A 20489-nucleotide genomic window follows, 5' to 3' on the forward strand; every position below is an offset into this window, starting at 1 on the left:
GGGCTTAATCCCCAGGAGAGAGTGTGCAAGAAGCAGCCAATCAATGATTCTCATCATTGATGTTCCTCTCTCTCTCCCTCTTCCTTCTTCTCTAAAGTCAATAAAAATACATTTTAAAAATACTGAAGACTTCAGGATTAACTAAAAATATAATAGAAAGTATTGAAAATCAAATACAAAATATAAGACCTTATTGAACTTAGATAAAATGACCTCTCTGGTATTCCACAAGCTGAATTTTAGTGATTCTAGAATCACACATACACACAAAGCACTTTTTAAATACTTGTTTGCTTTAAATTCTTCAATAGAAAAACCTTTGGGACAGGCTAAGGTTTATGTAAAATCTCAAGTGTAAGGCTCAAAATTTTATCAATCAACTAGGGCTCTTAGGGAAAAATATGTGTGAGATTATTCCTATAGACTACTGTTCAAAATGTATTCAACCTGATCAAAAAATAGTGAGGGCAGAAAAGTTATTAAATAAAATTCCATAAGACAAGGAAACAGCAATAGGTATATTTCCATAAGACAAGAAAATTGGAAGTAGCCAAAAAAGGTCTATATTTACAAAATAAAGAAGGAAGAAAGCCCAGAGGGAATAGGAGGACAATGAAAAAGGGGGGCCTCAGGAGTCACTATAGCAACCAATTTGAAAGGAAATATTGACCAATCAGAGGGGATATTAGGACACAGGAACTACAGCCTTTATAAACTATGGAAACAGGAAGTGAGTGGGACTCTTCCCCCTCCCTATGTGGGAGTCTGTACTTGTACTTTAATAAATTTCTACCGTTGCTATAAAATTTTTTTTAAAATAAAATTGTTTTATTAAAATATTTAGCTACTAGAGGCCCAGTGCACAAAAATTTGTGCACTCGGGGGGGTCCCTCAGCCTGGCCTATGCCCTCTTGCAGTCTGGGACCCCTTGGAGGATGTCCACCTGCTGGCTTAGGCCCGCTCCCTGGGGGATTGGGCCCAAGCTGGCAGTCAGACATCCCTCTGGCAGCCCAGCAGCCCTCGGGGGATGTCCACTTGCCAGCGGGGATCAGGCCTAAGCTGCAGTCAGACATCCTTAGTGCTGCTGAGGAGGCGGGGAGGCTCCCACCACCACTGCTGTACTGGCAGCGGTCAGCCTGGCTTGTGGCTTAGCAGAGCTCCCCCTGTGGGAGTGCACTGACCACCAGGGGGAAGCTCCTGCATGAGCGTCTGCCCCCTGGTGGTCAGTGTGTGTCATAGTGACCAGTCATTACCAGTCGTTCTGCTGTTAGGGTCAGTTTGCATATTACCCTTTTATTATATAGGATAGAGGCCTGGTGCATGGGTGGGGGCTGGCTGGTTTGCCCTGAAGACTGTCCTGGATCAGGGTGGGGGTCCCGCTGGGGTGCTTGGCCAGCCTGGGTGAGGGGCTAATGGGTATTTGCAGGCTGGTCACACCCCCTTCAGGGTTGGGGGTCCCTACTGGGGTGCCTGGCCAGCCTGGGTGAGGGGCTGATGGCTGTTTGCAGGTGCTCACACCCCCTTCAGGGTGGGGGTCCCCACTGGGATGCCTGGCCAGCCTGGGTGAGGGGCTGAGGGCCGTTTTCAGGCTGGCCAAGCCCCCCAGTGACGGAAGCTCCCAGCCTCTTCGTTTTTTCTTTTTCTTTTTTAATTCTGAAGTTTATTTACCTTCTATAATTGAAACTTTGTAGCCTTGAGAGGAGCTCAGAGCTGGCTAGGGCAGGCAGGAGGGAAGCCTCCTGCTTGCTCCAGCTCTGTGGCTGCTGGCCACCATCTTGGTTGGGTTAATTTGCATATAGTCACTCTGATTGGCTGGTGGGAGTGCCTTAAGGTGTAGCGAAGGTACAGTCAATTTGCATATTTGTCTTTTATTAGTGTAGATTATTAGGTACACAAATAATTAATGTCACTAAATGATTACTAATCTGAAATAATCAGACGTCTAATATAATATTTAGTAAGCTAGAAATATTAAAATGAAAATATTCATTTTAGTTGTAATTCATCTTCAATTTTATTATTTCTTTTAGCTGCTTTATATAGATGAGCATTATTCCAAAATTTTTTTCTCTTAATATGGTGTCCTCCCAAAAATGTATGCACACTTTAAGAGTTGATAGCTCAATTTTGAAAATGAAATGTATTTTAATAAACACTGCCTTCAGAATTATTCAAAGTGTGTGTATATATTTTTGGGAATATTATTACTTTAACTGACTTACCCTTTCCAATATGATTTTTACTACTATTCAGTTACACTTGTTCATTTCATCTTTTGCATGCCAGTGTGTGCTAGGTATTACAGAAGATACAAAAATGAGAAAAGATATTAAAGAGGATACAAAAATGAGCAAAGATGTTATACAGGATACAAAGATGATATTAAACAGTTACACTCTGCTAAAAGACAGAAGTGATATAAAAATCTGCACTAGTGAAGAAGACATCAAAAGGTACCAAAATAATTGTGCAGATTCAGAATTCTTGTGCATTATGGATTCTGAGTCAGGACATCTTGGAAAGTTTTTGTAAAGAAGGCAGACTCTAAAGCAGCGGTTCTCAACCTGTGGGTCGCGACCCCTTTGGGGGTCGAATGACCCTTTCACAGGGGTCGCCTAAGACCATCGGAAAACACATATATAATTACATATTGTTTTTGTGATAAATCACTATGCTTTAATTATGTTCAATTTGTGACAATGAAATTGGGGGTCACCACAACATGAGGAACTGTATTAAAGGGTCGCGGCATTAGGAAGGTTGAGAACCACTGCTAAAGTAAGTCTTACAAAGAAGAATAAAGTTTTGACAATCAGAAAAGAAGGTGGGAACCTGCTGAGTCAGTTCCAAGTTCTTTCCAAAGGTCGAAGAAAAAGAGAATAAACACTTCGGGAATCTGAAGTTATGTTTCAGATTATTAGTTTCTCTAGGAAACTAATATTAAGAAACAAGATTGACTTTGAAAGGCACTAGGGAGCCAGACTAAGTCTCCATGCTTACTTCTATAAGCAACAGGGATCCAAGAAAGGTTCTGAACAAGAGAATGACACGAGTGAAGTGCGATTTAGAAAGAAAGTAGCTGGTATTGAATGGATTGGCACAAAGAAATACTAGCGGCATTAAGACTTACATAAAGGCTATTGTAGCAATCTAGGGATTAGAAATTTAGAATGCAAACTAGAAAAACAGCAGCTGGAATAGGCAGGAGAGGGAAGATTCAAGAGGAAATTACAAAATGTAAACCTCAAAACTTGAAATTAAGTTGAGAGAGAAAGTAATTGTGAGGAAATAAAAGATAATTGATATTTTAAGCCTGGGTGAATAATAAACATTGTTAACAAAAATAAGGGTTTAAGGAGGACCTACTTATGAGGGAAGATAGTATTAGGCAGACATGAGTAGAGCAAGGATGATGGGCCAGGTACAGAAACTCACCAGGGCAGAAAGCCCGGATGCCTAGCAAGGGGCAAAACTGGGAAAACAAGAACCTTGTCCCCAGGGTAACCTATACTCCCTTAAGCATATCACCAGGTATGCAGTTTAGAACCCCTGACCTTTTCCTCCCTAAAGATAACATCTAGGCCTCAGTTATATTTCATCTCCAGGTCCAGAAAAGCAGCAAACAAGACAAGTGGTGCTGCCATGGCTGCCCCTGGACTGGTTACATTGACTAATGATCCCCTGCCCTGGCACCGACCAATCAGTGGAGACCACAACCCAGAAAGAGCACAGCTGGAAAACTGATGAATATTCTATGGAGATACCCCCCTGAGACCTCCCCTAAGATTTCCACCTGCAAGAGAGAGAGATAAATTGGCTCAAGACAAATGACCCAGCATGTATTCTCCCTCCCAGGAGCATGCCCTTACCATTCCCGTTCCCCTTCCTTTCCCCCTCAGGAACATATTCCCTAACCCAAGGGATCCCATGAGACTTGAAACCAGGAGAGCAATGGGCAGAGGCAACTCATCTAGGGTTTATCCCCTGAACCTGTGTCCAAGGCCCCTTCCCTCTGACTTCTCAGTGAGCCAAAGCAGCCCAGCCTAGGCTTTCCTGTTGCTTCTCTAATGCACTTCCTTGTTTCACTGTCCTAGGTATATTTTTGCTGCCATCATGGAACCAATACCCTTTTGACTCAGTGCTATGTAGTCCTTCCCTTTGGCTATCCCCATCCCCCATCCCCTTTTCCTGAAATAAATTCAATTTTTCTTTATTCACCATCTGAGATAGCTATTTAGCCTGCCCACGTATCACCAACTTCAATCTTTCAGATAGGATTAGCTAGAAAAAAAATGGAGACAAAGATATACTAATCATGTCCTTCTACCATGTGAGGATGCAGCAAGAAGATGGCAGTCAGCAGATACCAAATCTGCCAGTGTTTTGATCTTGAACTTTCCAGCCTTCAGAACTGTGAGAAATAAATATTTGTTGTTTCAGCCACCCAATCTATAGTATTTTTTAAAATCCTCACAGAAGGACATACTTAAAGAGAGGAAGGGAGACAGAAAGAGATAAACATTGATCGGTTGCCTTCCTCACGCACCCCAACTGGGGATCAAACCACAGCCCCGGTATATGCCCTTATCAGGAATTGAACCGGTAACCTTTTGGTGCACAGGATGATGCTCAACCAACTGAGCCACTCCACCAGACAGTGCTATGTTTGTTATAGTGGCCTGCAGAAACTACTGTAATGTCCCTCTGTCTTTGTCATACCTGCACAAGCTCAAGGCTATAAATGACCCACTCATAGTGGGAAACCAAAACCTGGCCACAGAACAATGGAAAACTGGCAGGTGGCCTTAAGAAAGAAGATATACTAAATCATGAACCAAAAACTAAAAAATCACGCTCATATATGTAAAAGAAGCATTTTCTTTGAAAAGCAGAGTAGAAGGCTTCTTTGAGTACTTGCCACTAAACATGTTAGTTGTTTAATCCTTTTATCAATATGCTGAAAACATTAAATCTAATTCCATCATACCATTATTCTATTTTAGTGTTTACAGTCAATTATAGATATGTTCATATATATAGTCAGATGCTATGATATATAGTTAAATAAATGAAACCTACCTTGCTGAGCTGTAGATCATATTTGTTTGAAAAACCACTATAAAAAAGGTTTTGTCAAAATTAAGAAAGCAATTAAATATCAGTAGAATGTTTTCCATAAAAGGCATTCTATATAAGGTAGAACATATTTGGGTCACTAAGTCCACATCCATATGTTTCTAAATCACTGTGATGTGATAGCACTAGTACCCTATTTTTGCACCTTCACTCACAGTATATAGCAACAATAATATTTAATTCTAAGCTGAATCATTTATGTAGCAGGAGGTGCCAAGCAATTTAAATTGAATGTTCTGCCATGAAAATAATAATTTTCATTCCTTACAATAAGAGTGGAATGAATTTAAATGTGAATTAACCAACTGGCAGCCTATAAAAATACATTTTGTAATAAGAAAAGAACCTTCAGAAAGATTATAAACAAGGAATACATATTTACTATATAAAAGTAAATCATTTCAGCTTATTTAAATTTCATTTTTGTTTTTTTATTTTTAATTTAAGTTCTTTATTGTTTAATGTATTACATAAATCTTTTTCCACCATTGACCTCTCCCCGGCCTAACCCAACCCCCAGCACATGCCCTCACCGCCCCTCCCCATCTGTGTCCATTGGTTATGCTCATATGCATGCATATTAAGTCCTTTTGTTGATCTCTTACTTAAGCAATATATTTAAATATACTTCATTTTACTCATCACTAGACTCAATGAAAAATTTCTATAATGTCTATATCTTAAAGATTTCTAAAATGATATGCTGCATCAATTTGGTATTTTTGATATTTTATAAAATGTAATCAGATACTACAATGTCTAATTTCAAATTTAGTTCTAATTTAAACAGCTACTATTTTTAAAAGTAAATAAGTTACTATGTGTTCTCTCCTAGAAAGTTACATTACTTTAACTTGTTGAAAACTAACCTTAAAACAGTGTAAAATAATTTAGTTGTATCTGTCAGAAAGATATTCATTTCTAAAACTTAGGAACATACCTGCTAATGAAAGACTCCTTTAATTTTCTTGCAGACCGTATAGCATCATTTGGTTTGTATCTCTTATTAATTTGGCTTATCAAGGATTCTGCTGCATCAGCAAGTATTTTCCCTTTTGACTTTTCTCTCTGAAACAATTCATAAGTTACTTAAAAACTCTGTAAGTTAACCTTCAAATGAAAATAAAGGCTGAAAAAAATTAAGAAAAATCTGGCTCTAAGTATAGCCACAAAGAGAAATAAAGGGAGCCAGAGGTGACTTGGTAGCTTGGGCTTTGTTGAGCATGAAAACAAGCCAGGGTCAGTCCTTTCCCATATAGAAAGAACTATGGAGAGTGCTCTGTAGATATTGCTTTTTAAAAGTTTCTATCCATAGAAAAAAAACTCATATAAAAAACTAAAGGAAACTAAAAGCTGGTTCTTTGTAAAGATCAATAAAGTTGGCAAGCCTCTAGTAAGGTTAAGAAAAAAAGAAAGAAAGATGTAAAAGACAGATATTACTAATACCAAAAGAGGCTATCACTACTGATTACATGGACATTAAAAGGATAATAAAGAAACACTATAGACAACTCTATGCCCACAAATTTGATAACCTAGATTAAACGGACCATTTCCTTGAAATTCTATAAAAACTCATAGAAGAATTACCTGACTAGGCCTGTATCTATTAAATCAATAGTTAATACCTTCCAAAAAAGAAAGCACCGGGCCCAGGTGGGTTTATTGGTGAGTTCTATAAAACATTTAGGAAGTATAACAATTTTCTACAATCTTCCAGGAGACAGAAGCATAGGGAATACTTCCTAACTCACTTTATAAGATTCTAGAGGCCCAGTGCATGAAAATTCATGCACCAGAGGGGGTATCCCTCAGCCCAGTCTGCCCCCTCAGGGGTGGGAGGCGACCCAGCGATCAGGGGAAGGCGAGGCCCCCATCACACTTCTGCTGCTGCCACTGCCGGCAGCGCAAGCCTCGGCCGGTCCTGGTTACCTGAGCCTTGGGCGGCCCTGGGTGGCTGGGGGGCTGAGGGGACGGAGGAGCTCTGGAGGCAGGCCCATGGGGTGGGCCCAGCCTTGCCGCACGCCTGCCACCCCGGTGGGGCTGAGGGGAGTGGGCACCTCCATCTTTGAGGGCGGGGCAGTGAATTAGCATATTCCCTCCTTATTGGCTGTGGGCGCCACCATCTTTACAATGGTGTGAAGGTCAATTAGCATATTCCCTCTTTATTAGATAGGATTATCAGCTCATGAACACAGATGCAAAAATCCTGAATAAAATATTAGCAATCAAATCCAAAAATGTATAAAAAGAATTGTCTATCATAGCCAAGTGGAATTTATTTCAGGTAAGCAAGGCTGATTCAACTTTTGAAAATTAATTAATGTAATCCATAATATTAATAGGCTAAAGAAGAAAATCATGATCACATCAATAGATGCACAAAAAACATTTGACTAAATCCAATATCAATTCATAACTCTTAGAAAACCAGGAATACAGGGAACATCTTCTACTTCATAAAGTACAGCTATAAAAAGAAAATACAGCAAACATCATACTTAATAGAAACTAGATGTTTTTCCACTAAGATCAGAAATAAGAAAAGGATGTCTGCTCTCACACTCCTATCAACATCATACTGGAAGTCCTAGCTAAGGCAACAGACAAGCAAAGGATATACATAGTAAAAAGATAGGGAAGGAAGAAATAAAACTGTTTTTGTCTATGTAGAAAAATATCAATCAACAAAAATATTTCTGGAACTAAAAAGCAATTATAGAAATGGTGAAAGGATATAAAAGTAATAATAAAAGCTAATCGCTTTCTTATACATCAGTAACTAACAATTGAAATATGAAATTATATTCCATTTACATTACCACCCCCCAAAATGGAATCAAGAATAAATATGACATGCCGAAACCGGTTTGGCTCAATGGATAGAGTGTCGGCCTGTGGACTGAAGGGTCCCAGGTTTGATTCCGGTCAAGGGCATATACCTGGGTTGCGGGCATATCCCCAGTGGGAGATGTGCAGGAGGCAGCTGATCGATGTTTCTCTCTCATCGATGTTTCTAACTCTCTATCTCTCTCCCTTTCTCTCTGTAAAAAATCAATAAAATATATTTTAATAAAAAAAAAGAATAAATATGACAAACATATACACAAGATCCATGTGAGGAAAACTAAATGACTCTGATGAAAAATAAAAAAAAATCAAAATAAATGGAAAGGCTCAATATTGTCAAGAGGTCAGTTCTTTCCAATTTGATTTATAGATTCAATGTAATCCCAATCAAAATCTCAGACTGTCATTTTTTGGTTATCAACAATATGATTCTCAAGTTTACATGGAGAAGCAAGAGATCCAGAATAGCCAACACAATGCTGAAGGAGAAGAACAAAGTTGGAGAACTGACAGTACTCTACTTTTAAGGCATAATGATCGAGTTATCAGTATAGTGTAGTACTGGTGAAAGAATAAACAAAGAGAATGAAAGAAAACAGAGAGCCCAGATATATGTCTCAAAGTATGGTACAAAATACCTAAAACTGTCCTAGAGATGTTCTACAGATGATTCATCTGAAGAAAGTGGGGCAGCCAATAGGGATGAGCAACAATTATAGAAGAAGATAGTATCTTCCACCCCACTTACATCCTTTCTTGAAAAACCTTGTAAAACTTTAATGCAATAATGCAAGAAATACTTCAGATGCTACTATGTGCAAAGTATAAATGTTGAATGAAAGTCTTTACACTTATAAAGTGAAAAAAATCACAAAACACAACCATGTATTTAAGAAGAAAGGTAAGCACCATTTGAGAGGCAAAGGCACACAGTTCTACATGCATGTTCAAAAGAATCTAAGGGACAGAGTGGGAAACCCAATAAGAGGAAACAAGGCAGAAACTAATATTAATATCAAATGTCAACTGTAATTGAAAAGTAAAAGTATATATTAATAAAATGAATTTATCCTGTAAACTTTACAAATGTATTATAGAAATTGTAATATAACTAGAAAATGAAAAATTACATATGTGGCTCACAGACACACAAAAAGGCGCCAAAACCGGGTTCATTCAAGCAATTCCTATGGCACCCACAGGCATGTGATTTGTCAGAGCCAGGATTAGGGAGAGATGCAGGAATTCAAGATGCACTTGCTTTGAGTTTGTATTAAAGAACAAGGTATTTACAAATGTTAAATTTACAGTAATCAAACAAGCTTCTTTCTCTTTCTTATGTTATTAAGTAGGCATGTTATGGGTAAACAGAAATAAAACACACTGAAAGCTCACCATTTTTTTTTGTTTCAAATCCAAGGAATTAAGTTCAGATGTTAATCTTTTCCTTGATTTCCTAAGACTCCTTGCATTTTTACTAGGAGAGGGGCTTTTATCACAAATAGCAGTATTCACATCTTTTGACAATATGTATTTCTTCCTATAGATGAGAGATTCTTCAACTGTTTTATTTAGGAGAACTGATTTAAAAGTAGTTTCAGATTCAATATGCCAATCACTCTGCTTGGTATTTTCAATATTTTTCTGCTTTGAACATTGATTTAGTTGTTGATTGGTTCTTCTGCAAACATCTACTTCTCCTTTATCTATTTTGTTATGCTGCGTTACTTCTTTCTTATATTCCACCTTTCCTGTTTCTTCAGAATTATCATCAGATACTGAAGAGGATGATTTTTGTTTAGTAAAATTTTTGTTGATAGAAATATCTAGTGGGAAAAAAAGAAATTAATCCTTATCTATCTATATAAAACCCTAATATGCAAATCGACCCAATGGCAGAACAACCAGTGGAACGACTGGTTGCTATGACATGCACTGACCACCAGGAGGCAGCCGCTCACTGCAGGAGCTGCCCCCAACCCGCAGGCCCTGACAGATGCTTGCGGGGGGGGGGGGGGGGGGGCTGGCAAGCAGGCGGTGGCAGGCCAGCCAAGGCAGGTGTGAGTGGGGGCCAACTGATCGTCCTGCTAGTCATCCCATAAACACCAGTCACCCCACAGAGAGAGGCAACTGGCGGTGGTGAGGCCAGCAAGCGGGCAGCGCCAGGCCAAAGTGGGTGTGAGTGGGGGCCCCAATCACCCCGCCGGTGGCCCCACAGATTGGCCCTGGTCACTGGCCAGGCCTAAGGACCCTACCTGTGCACTAATTTCATATACCAGGCCTCTAGTTAAATTAATAAACTGATAATGTATAACCTTCATTAAAACCAAAGATATTTGTCAGACATTTCAAGAAATGAATATTCCCCTGAACTACTATTATATACAGAAAAAACTATAGTTGACCCTTGAACAACACAGGGTTAGAGGTATCAATCCCTACACAGCCAAAAATCTACGTATAACTTTTGACTCACAAAACTAAATAACCAGAAGCCTTAATAATAACATTCAATTAATATATATTTTATATGAAATTTGTATTATATACTAGAAGCCCAGTGCACGAAATTTGTGCAGGGGGGAGGGTGTCCCTCAGCCTGGCTTGCACTCTCTCGAATCTGGGACTCCTTGGGGGATGTCTGACTGCCAGTTTAGGCCTGATTCCCGGGACTGGGCCTAAACCGACATCAGACATCCCTCTCGCAACCCGGGACCGCTGGCATCTAACCACTCACCTGCCTGCTTGCCTAATCACCCCTAATCACTCTGCCTGCCTGCCTGCCTGATTCCCATAACTGCTCCCCTGCCTGCCTGATTGCCCCTAATCACCTCTGCCTGCCTGCCAGATCATCCCTAACCGCCTCTGCCTGCCTGCCTTATTGCCCTAACTGATCTCCCTGCTGACCTGATCCCTCTAACTGCTCCCCCCATGCTGACCTGATCACAGTAACTGCTCTCCCCTGCTGGCCTGATCCCCCTAACTGCTCTCCCCTGCTGGCCTGATCTCCCTAACTGCTCTTCCATTCCGGCCTGATCCCCCTAACTGCTCTTCCATTCCGGCCTGATCACCGTAACTGCTCTCCCCTGCTAGCCTGATCTCCCTAACTGCTCTCCCCTGCCAGCCTGATCACCCCTAATGGCTTCTGCCTCGGCCCCGCCACAGTGGCCTTTTCTGGAAGGATGTCTGGAAGTCGTCCAGAAGATGTCTAGTCTAATTAGCATATTACCCTTTTATTAGTATAGATTCTTTTCTCTAGTAAACTAGAGGAAAAAATATTAAGAAAATCATGAGAAAGAAAATACATTTACAAAATTTATTGAAAAAAATCTCCATATAAATGGATGGACCCATGGAATTCAAACCTGTGTTGTTAACACATTGCATACCGCATAGAAATCTCTAAGACATACGCCAGGGACCACACATTTTTGGGCAAACTGCACGTTATTTAAATCATCATAATGCACTTTAGGTGTTGTTTTTCAATAATTATAACATTTTTATTTACAAAAACAATTAAACAATTAAAGTTCCTAGTACTTTTTTAACGTATGGTACTGCGTAAAACATTTTCCTCTATGAAGAAGGACCAAACAAAATTTACATAAGTATCTAGATTCGCTCCTTTTTCCATGGGCGTGAAAAATGAGAACACTCATGAGAGGTCCTTAACAAAACATGAGAAAACTCCTGAGAGGTACGAAATGTGTTAAGAGTCAACTGTAGCTGGACTGGTATGGCTCAGTGGTTGTGATGACCTATGAACCATGAGGTCACCGGTTTGATTCTGGGTCAGAGTCAGGGCACATGCCTGTATTTCAGACTTGATCTCCAGTGGGGGACAGACAGGAGGCAGCTGCTCAATGATTCTCTTTCATCATTGATGTTTCTATCTCTCCCTCCCTCTCTCTTCCTCTCTGAAATCAATAAAATTTTTTTTTTTAGAATCAACTGTATATGTTTCACCTTGAATAAATGTGTCTCCTTGTGAAGCACTTGATCTTTCATTACTACACAGCGTAATATTTGTTACAGGCGTCCAACATGCCCATTTAGAAGACATTTTATTTCCATGAATGTTGTATGAAACACCAGGTAACCTGGAAAATAAATTCATTTGCTTAATATATCATAAAACATTAGCTATAATTCTGACATAGGACTTTGTTTTTTTAAAATGTAGTCAATGTTTATTGATAGCAATTTTTACTAGTCAAGTATGAAAATGTTTTAGTAAGTCATTATAGAAGTTAAAATTTATCATATAATTAATCAAATTAGAGATTAAAAAGTTCCATTATTGCTACTATATTTATATCTACCTAAATATAACTCACATAACTTACGTGTTCCATTGTATATTTAAAGTAGGTTACATTTGTATACATTCATACTTTATTATTTTTAAAATCTCATTCATCTGAATCTCTCAATTTGAAAGTAGTTATGTTGGTACAAATGGACAAAACAGACTATTCCCCATTGTGCTATCATAATACTTGAGAGATGATTAATGCTATAAACAATCCTATCTAATAATAGAGAAACATGGTAATTAACCGTAACTTCGCTACCCTTCCCATTGGCTAAACAGTGAGATATGCAAATTAACTGCCAACCAAGATGGCAGCCAGCAGCCAGGCAGCTGAAGCGAACAGGAGGCTTGCTTGCTCCAGTGATGGAGGAAGCCAAGGTTCCCCGCCTGCTGCTGCCGGCCTCTGAGCTGCAACTCTAAGAAACATTGTTGCAATTATAGAAGCTAAACAATCCCCAGAAACCTGCTTTCAGCCAGCCGGCCTCAGAGCTGGAGCTGAAACAGTGTTTCAATTATAGAACCCAAACAAACCCAGATCAGCAGCCGAGGTCTCAAAGCTGGAGCCAAGCCTCAGAGCTAAAGCCGGCTCTCAGTTCCAGTGATAGCCATAGAAGGTAAATAATCCCAGAAAAAAAGAAAAAAGAAAAAAAGGAGAGGTTGGGAGCTTCAGTCACCTGCCAGCTTGAAAATGGCCCTCAGCCCCTCACCCAGACTGGCCAGGGGACCCCTACCCTGAAGGGGGTGTGACCAGCTGCAAACAGCCATCATCCCCTCATCCAGGCTGGCCAGGCACCCAAGCGGGACCCCCACCCTGATCCGGGACACCCTTCAGGGCAAACCAGCCAGCCCCCACCCGTGCAACAAGCCTCTATCCTATATAGTAAGTAAAAGGGTAATATGCCTCTCAGCACCGGGATCAGCGGAGCTGCGAGGCCTCCCGAACCTGGGATCAGCGGAGCTGCGAGGCCTCCCGCACCAGGATCAGTGGAGCTGCGAGGCTTCCTGGCCCCTGGGGCAGTGTGAAGGGGGCAGCACCCAAACCCCTTGATCGCCCAGCGGCTCTGTGTGTCACAGGGGGCGGGGCCACAACCTACCTATCCGCCCTGCTCTGTTCGTGACAGGGGAGGGCACCCCAACCCCCTGATTGGCCCTGCTCTGTGCCTGATAGTGGGGAGCTCCCCAACCCCCTGATTGGCCCTGCTCTGTGTGCGACAGGGTGCGGCGCCCCAACCCTCTGATCTACCCTGCTCTGTTACAGGGGGTGGTGCCCCAACTCCCCTATCAGCCCTACTCTGTGCATGACGGGGGGGAGCTCCCCAACCCCCTGATCGGCCCTGCTCTGTGTGTGACAGGGTACGGAGCCCCAACCCCCCTGATGGGCCCTGCTCTGTGTGTGACAGGGGGCAGCTCCCCAACCCCCTGATCAGCCCTGCTCTGTGCATGACAGGGGGTGGTGCCGCAACCTCCCCATCGACCCTGCTCTGAGCCCGACCAGGGGCTCACCTAGGGATTGGGCCTGCCATCTGCCACCCAGGAGCAGGCCTAAGCCAGCAGGTTGTTATCTCCCGAGGGGTCCCAGACTGTGAGAGGGCACAAGTGGGGCTGAGGGACACCCGCCCCGCCAGTGCACAAATTTTTGTGCACTGGGCCTCTAGTCTATATAATAAAAGCCCAGCGACCATATGGCAGAACGACCAGAATGAACGGTCGCTATGATGTGCACATCAGGGGGCAGACACTCAATGGAGGAGCCTCTCCTTCCTCCAAGGCAGCGCTAAGGAATGGCGAGCCAAGCGGTAAAGAGCAAGCAGGTGGGCAGTTAGGAGTGAGGGGTCCTGGATTGCGAGAGGGCACAGGCTGGACTGAGGGACCACCACCCCCCACACACGAATTTCATGCATCGGGCCTCTAGTAAGACTATAAAGCCTTTTCCTTTAAATTTGTCACATTCATCAAAAAGTAAATATACATGCTTAAAAAATTGATAGGCTTTCTCATACTTACACAGATTTCTCTATTTTCCCCACTGCTTGAGAACCATGAACACTATACTGGGATTCATCTAAATAAAACAAAAATTATGGTATTTTCATTTTTCATGCAGTTGACAGGGTAAAATTGGTATAGATTTTGATCAAGGTTTACATATTGGGATGGAGAGATTGATTGATCAAGGTTTCCCCTTCTCAAACCCAAACTTCTTGGGAATAGAGAGTATATTATATTTCCTTGTAACCTCTACGTTCCTTGCATAAAGTTGAATACATTTATTATAAATCTTTCTTTTTCAAATCAAAGAAAGCCAGTGTGGCAAAAAGGAAATTTATAAAGAAGATTAAATCAAAAAGCACTTACTAAAATTTTGGTTTCGGAATTCAATGTTCTTATTTTCTGTCTTTTCTGCAACATCAGCAGTTTTGATATGCTATAAACACAGGAGACATGTTAATGTAAATGTGAATTAAGGTATTGTAGGAAAACAACTTTTAAAAATCAGAATATTAAAGATTAAAACTTTAAAAATAAATTTGCTTTGCTATTAAAAGCTGGATAGTATTTCTATTTACAGTTGACCTGAAAACAAATTGGGGGTGCCCTGACAGGTTTGGCTTAGTGGATAGAGCATCAGCCTGCAGATTGAACGGTCCCAGGTTTGATTCCAGTCAAAGGCATGTACCTTGGTTGTGAACACATCCCCAGTAGGGGGTGTGCAGGAGGCAGCTGATTGATGTCTCTCTCTCATCGATGATTCTCTCTATCCCGCTCCCTTCCTCTTTGTAAAAAATCAATAAAATATATTAAAAAAAAAAAACAGAAAAAAAAATCACAGACATTCCAGAAAACTGGGATCTTAAGCCAGCCAAAGGAATGACATTTCAATTTTTCATTTTTATTTTTTAGTTATTATTGTGTTAGCTTTTTTTTGTGGCTTTTTTGTTTTCCCTTTTTTTTTTGTTTTTTGCTCTCCTTTTTTGCTTTTCTCTTTGTTCTTTTTTTTTGTTTGTTCCTTTATATCCTACCTTTTTTCACATTATTTTTTCAACCACGTGAACAGCAGACACATGAGCGGTGCACTCTTGTCCAGGGAGCATCAGCCCCATGAGCAGCCTGCCTCAGGCCTAAGAGCAGCAGCTTCATGTGGCCTGCCCCTGTCCAAGGAGCAGCTGTGTGAGCGGCCCGCTTCCCTGTCTGAGGAGCAGCAACCATGCGAGCAGTCCAACCTGTCCGAGGAGCAGCAGCTACATGAGCAGTCTACCTACATCTGAGGAACGGCAGCCCTGCACACCCTGCCCACATCCGAGGAGCAGCAGCTGCGCACAGCCCACACCCTGCACTAGTCCTAGGAGCAGTAGCTGTGCAAGCATCTTGTCCTCGTCCAAGCAGCAGCAGCCACACGAGCAGCCTGCCCAATCTGAGGAACAGCAGCTGTGTGGGCATCCCGCCCCCATCCAAGGAGCAGCAGTTCTGTGAGCGGCCCATCTCCATTTGAGGAGCAGCAGCAGCCAACCCCGGTCCGAGGAGCAGCAGCCACACGAGCAGACCGCCCACGTCCAAAGAGCGGCAGCCCTGCGCAGCACGCACCGGTCCAAGGAGCAGAACCACAACAGCCTGCACCTGTCCGACGAGCAGCAGCCAGGTGAGTGGCACGTCCCCGTCCAAGGAGGAGCAGCCACGCGTGCAGCTCACTCCTGTCCAAAGAGCAGCAGCCTCGCAAGCAGCCCACCCCCATCCGAGGAGCAGCAGACTTGCAATCAACCTGTCCAAGTCCAAGGAGCAGTAGCCCCACAAGCAGCCCACCACATCAGAGGAACAACAGCAGCGTGCATCCAGCCCCCATTCAAGGAACACTAGCCACATGAGCAGTCCACCCCAGTTCAAGGAGTAGCAACTGTGTGTGTAGCCCGCCCCCATCCAAGGAACAGCAGCCTCGTGATCAGCACACCCTCTGTCTGAGGAACAGCAGCTGTGTGTGAAGACTCACCCCACCAGCCAGAGGAGCCACCACAGCTGTGAACAGCACCCACCAAAGGAGCTGCTGCCAAATGAGGAGCAGCTCCTACCACAACCACCCGAGGAGCAACCACAGCCCGAGGAGCAGCCCCTGAATGATTCAACAGCTAGATATGTCATTGAGATCAAACATGGGTAGACAAAGAAACCCCCAAAGGAAAGAAAAGGAGGACTCGCCAGAAAAGCATCTAAGTGAAACAGAGGCATGCAGCATGACAGAAAAATAATTTAGATTAAGGGTCCTAGAATGCATAAACTGGATGGAGGAAAAAATCAGCAACTTATGCAAGAATCAAGAAGAAACAGATGAAAAAATCAACAACTTATGTAAGAATAAAAAATAAATGGATGAAAATATCAATAACTTATGTAAGAACCAAGAAGAAATGAAGAGTGATATAGCTGCAATAAAAAACACAACTGAAAGTTTCAAGAGCAGACTAGGAGAAGCGGAGGACCGAATTAGCGAATCAGAAGACAGGGAAGCAAAACACACCCAAACTGAACTGCAATTAGAGAAAAAAATTAAAAGACAGGAGGAGAGCCTAAGGGAGCTATGGGACAACATGAAACGAAACAACATACAAATAATAGGGGTGCCAGAACAAAAGAAAGAGGAACAAGGGTTAGAAAACCTATTTGAAGAAATAATATCAGAAAACTTCCCTGAGGTGGGGAAGAAAAAAGTCACACAAGCACAGAGAGTCCCAAACAAGGTGAACCCAAAAAGACCCACACCAAGACACATCATAATTACCATGGCAAATTTTCAGGACAAAGAGAGAATCTTACAGGCTGCAAGAGAGAGACGGAAAGTTACATACAAGGGATCTCCCATTAGATTATCAAATGATTTCTCAACAGAAACACATCAGGCCAGAAAAGAATGGACGGAAATTTACAAAGTGATGCAAAGCAAAGGACTGAATCCAAGAATACTCTATCCAGCAAGGCTATCATTTAAAATTGAAGGGGAAATAAGAAGCTTCACAGACAAAAAAAAAGGCTAAGGGAGTTTATCACCACCAAGCCAGCAATGCAAGAAATGCTAAAGGGTCTGGTGTAAAAAGAAGAAATAAAAATCTCAGAAAGAAAACAGGCACAAAAAATAGAAATGGCTACAAACAAGTACCTTTCAATAATAACTTTAAATGTAAATGGACTAAATGCTCCAATCAAAAGACATCAAGTGGCTGAATGGATAAAAAAACATGACCCATATGTTTGCTGTCTACAAGAGACCCACCTCAGAATAAGGGACTCACACAGACTGAAAGTGAAGGGATGGAAAAATATCATTCAGGAAATAGAAATGGAAAAAAAAGCTGGGGTAGCAATACTTATATTGGACAAAATAGACCTCAAAGTGAAGGCCATAACAAGAGATAAGGAAGGCCACTTCATAATACTAAAGGGATCAATACAACAAGAGGATATAACCCTGATAAACATATATGCACCCAATGCAGGAGCACCCAAATACATAAAAAAACTCCTGGAAGATATCAAGGGAGAGATTGACACCACTTTAATACACCACTGACATCACTGGATAAATCCTCTAGACAAAAAATCAGCAAAGAAACAGCAATCCTAAATGACTCAGTAGATCAGATGGACTTAATTGACATCTTCAGAACATTTTACCCCAAAGCCATGGAATATACGTTCTTCTCAGGTTCTCATGGGACATTTTCAAAAATAGACCACATATTGGGTCACAAACAAAGTCTCCCTAAATTCAAGAAGATTGAAATAATACCAAGTATCTTCTCAGATCACAATGGCATAATATTAGAAATAAACTACAATAGAAACAACCCAAAATACTCAAACACTTGGAAGCTGAATAGTATGTTATTAAATATTGATTGGATTACCAATAAGATCAAAGAAGAAATTAAAAACATCCTGGAAACTAATGACAATGAAAACACAACAATCCAAAACCTATGGGACACAATGAAAGCAGTCCTGAGAGGGAAATTTATAGCTCTACAGGCCTATCTCAAAAAACAAGAAAAAATGGTAGTAAATCATCTAACTTTACATCTCAAAGAATTAGAAAGAGAGCAACAAGAAAAGCCCAGAGTGAGCAGAAGGAAGGAGATAATAAAGATTAGAGCAGAAATAAATGACATAGAAACCACAAAAACAATACATAAAATCAATGAAACCAAGAGCTGGTTCTTTGAAAGGATAAACAAGATTGATGAACCTCTAGCCAGACTCACCAAGAAGCAAAGAGAGAGGACCCAAATAAACAAAATCAGAAATGATAGAGGCGAAATAACAACAGACCCCACAGAAATACAAATAATTGTTAAAAAATACTATGGACAACTCTACTCCAACAAACTAGACAACCTGGAGGAAATGGACATATTCCTTAAAAAATAAAACATTCCAAAACTCAATCAGGAAGAATCTAAAAATCTCAACAGGCCAATAACTATGGAAGAAATTGAAGCAGTCATCATAAAGCTTCCAGCAAACAAAAGCCCAAGACCAGACGGCTTCACAGGGGAGTTTTACCAAACATTCAAGGAAGAACTAAAACCTATCCTCCTCAGACTACTACAGAAAATCCAAGAGGAAGGAACACTTCCAAGCTCATTCTATGAAGCCAGCATCACCCTAATACCAAAACCAGGTAAAGACAACACAATGAAAGAGAATTACAGGCCAATATCCCTCATGAACATAGATGCCAAAATCCTCAACAAAGTCTTAGCAAATTGGATCCAGCAGTACATCAGAAAGATCATACACTATGACCAAGTAGGATTTATCCCAGGGATGCAAGTATGGTACAACATCCGCAAATCAATAAACGTGATACATCACATAAACAAATTGAAAGAAAATAACCACATAGTCATATCAATTGGTGCAGAAAAAGCATTTGACAAAATCCAACACCCATTTTTGATAAAAACTCTCAGCAAGGTGGGAATAGAAGGATCATACCTCAACATAATAAAAGCCATATATGACAAACCCATACTCATACTCAATGGACAAAAACTAAAACCATTTCCCCTAAGAAGAGGAACAAGACAGGGATGCCCACTCTCACCACTCCTGTTCGACATAGTACTGGAAGTATTAGCCATTGCAATTAGACAGGAAGAAGAAATAAAAGGCATCCAAATTGGAAAAGAAGAAGTAAAACTGTCCTTAATTGCAGATGACATGATATTATACATAAAAAACCCTAAAGACTCCCTCAAAAAACTATTAGACTTAATAAATGAATTTGGCAATGTAGCAGGATACAAAATTAATGCCAAGAAATCTATGGCATGTCTATACACCAATAGTGAACTTACAGAAAGAGAGACTAAAAAAACAATCCCATTTACCATCACACCAAAAAAAATTAAGATATCTAGGAATAAACTTAACTAAAGAGGTAAAAGACCTCTACTCAGAAAACTACAGGATGTTGAAAAAAGAGATAGAGGAAGACATAAACAGATGGAAGAACATACCATGTTCTTGGATTGGTAGAATCAATATCATTAAAATGTCCATACTACCCAAAGCAATCTATAAATTCAACGTACTTCCCATTAAAATACCAACGGCATATTTCACAGACCTAGAACGAACTCTCCAAAAATTCATCTGGAATAAAAAAAAGACCCCGAATAGCTGCAGCGATCCTGAGAAAGAATAAAGTAGGTGGGATCTCAATACCAGATATCAAGCTGTATTACAAAGCCACTGTTCTCAAAACTGCCTGGTACTGGCAAGAACAGACATATAGATCAATGGAATAGAATAGAGAGCCCAGAAATCGACCCGGACCAATATGCTTAATTAATATTTGACAAAGGAGGCAAGAACATAAAATGGAGTCAAGATAATCTCTTCAATAAATGGTGTTGGGAAAATTGGACAGATACATGCAAAAAAATGAAACTAGACCACCAACTTACACCATACACAAAAATAAACTCAAAATGGATAAAGGACTTAAATGTACGATGGGAAACCATAAAAATACTAGAAGAATTCAAAGGCAACAAAATCTCACACATATGCTGAAGCAATTTCTTCACCGATTCAGCTCCTAGGGCATTGGAAACTAAAGAGAAAATAAACAAATGGGACTACATCAAAATAAAAAGCTTCTGCATAGCAAAAGAAACCATCAACAAAACAACAA

General features: G+C 40.9%; 1 protein-coding gene across 1 annotated transcript in view; it reads right to left on the bottom strand.

Annotated features, from left to right (window-relative positions):
• Positions 1 to 20489, bottom strand: part of SYCP2 (synaptonemal complex protein 2) — a 101164-nt gene that overhangs the window by 32702 nt on the left and 47973 nt on the right. Inside the window, 5 exon segments of the mRNA XM_036320983.1 lie at positions 5080 to 5116; positions 6077 to 6204; positions 9382 to 9812; positions 11956 to 12089; positions 14656 to 14729. Of these exon segments, the coding sequence (XP_036176876.1) occupies positions 5080 to 5116; positions 6077 to 6204; positions 9382 to 9812; positions 11956 to 12089; positions 14656 to 14729 (804 nt within the window).

Source organism: Myotis myotis, unplaced genomic scaffold, assembly GCF_014108235.1.
Source record: "Myotis myotis isolate mMyoMyo1 unplaced genomic scaffold, mMyoMyo1.p scaffold_m19_p_9, whole genome shotgun sequence".
Lineage (NCBI taxonomy): Eukaryota > Metazoa > Chordata > Mammalia > Chiroptera > Vespertilionidae > Myotis > Myotis myotis.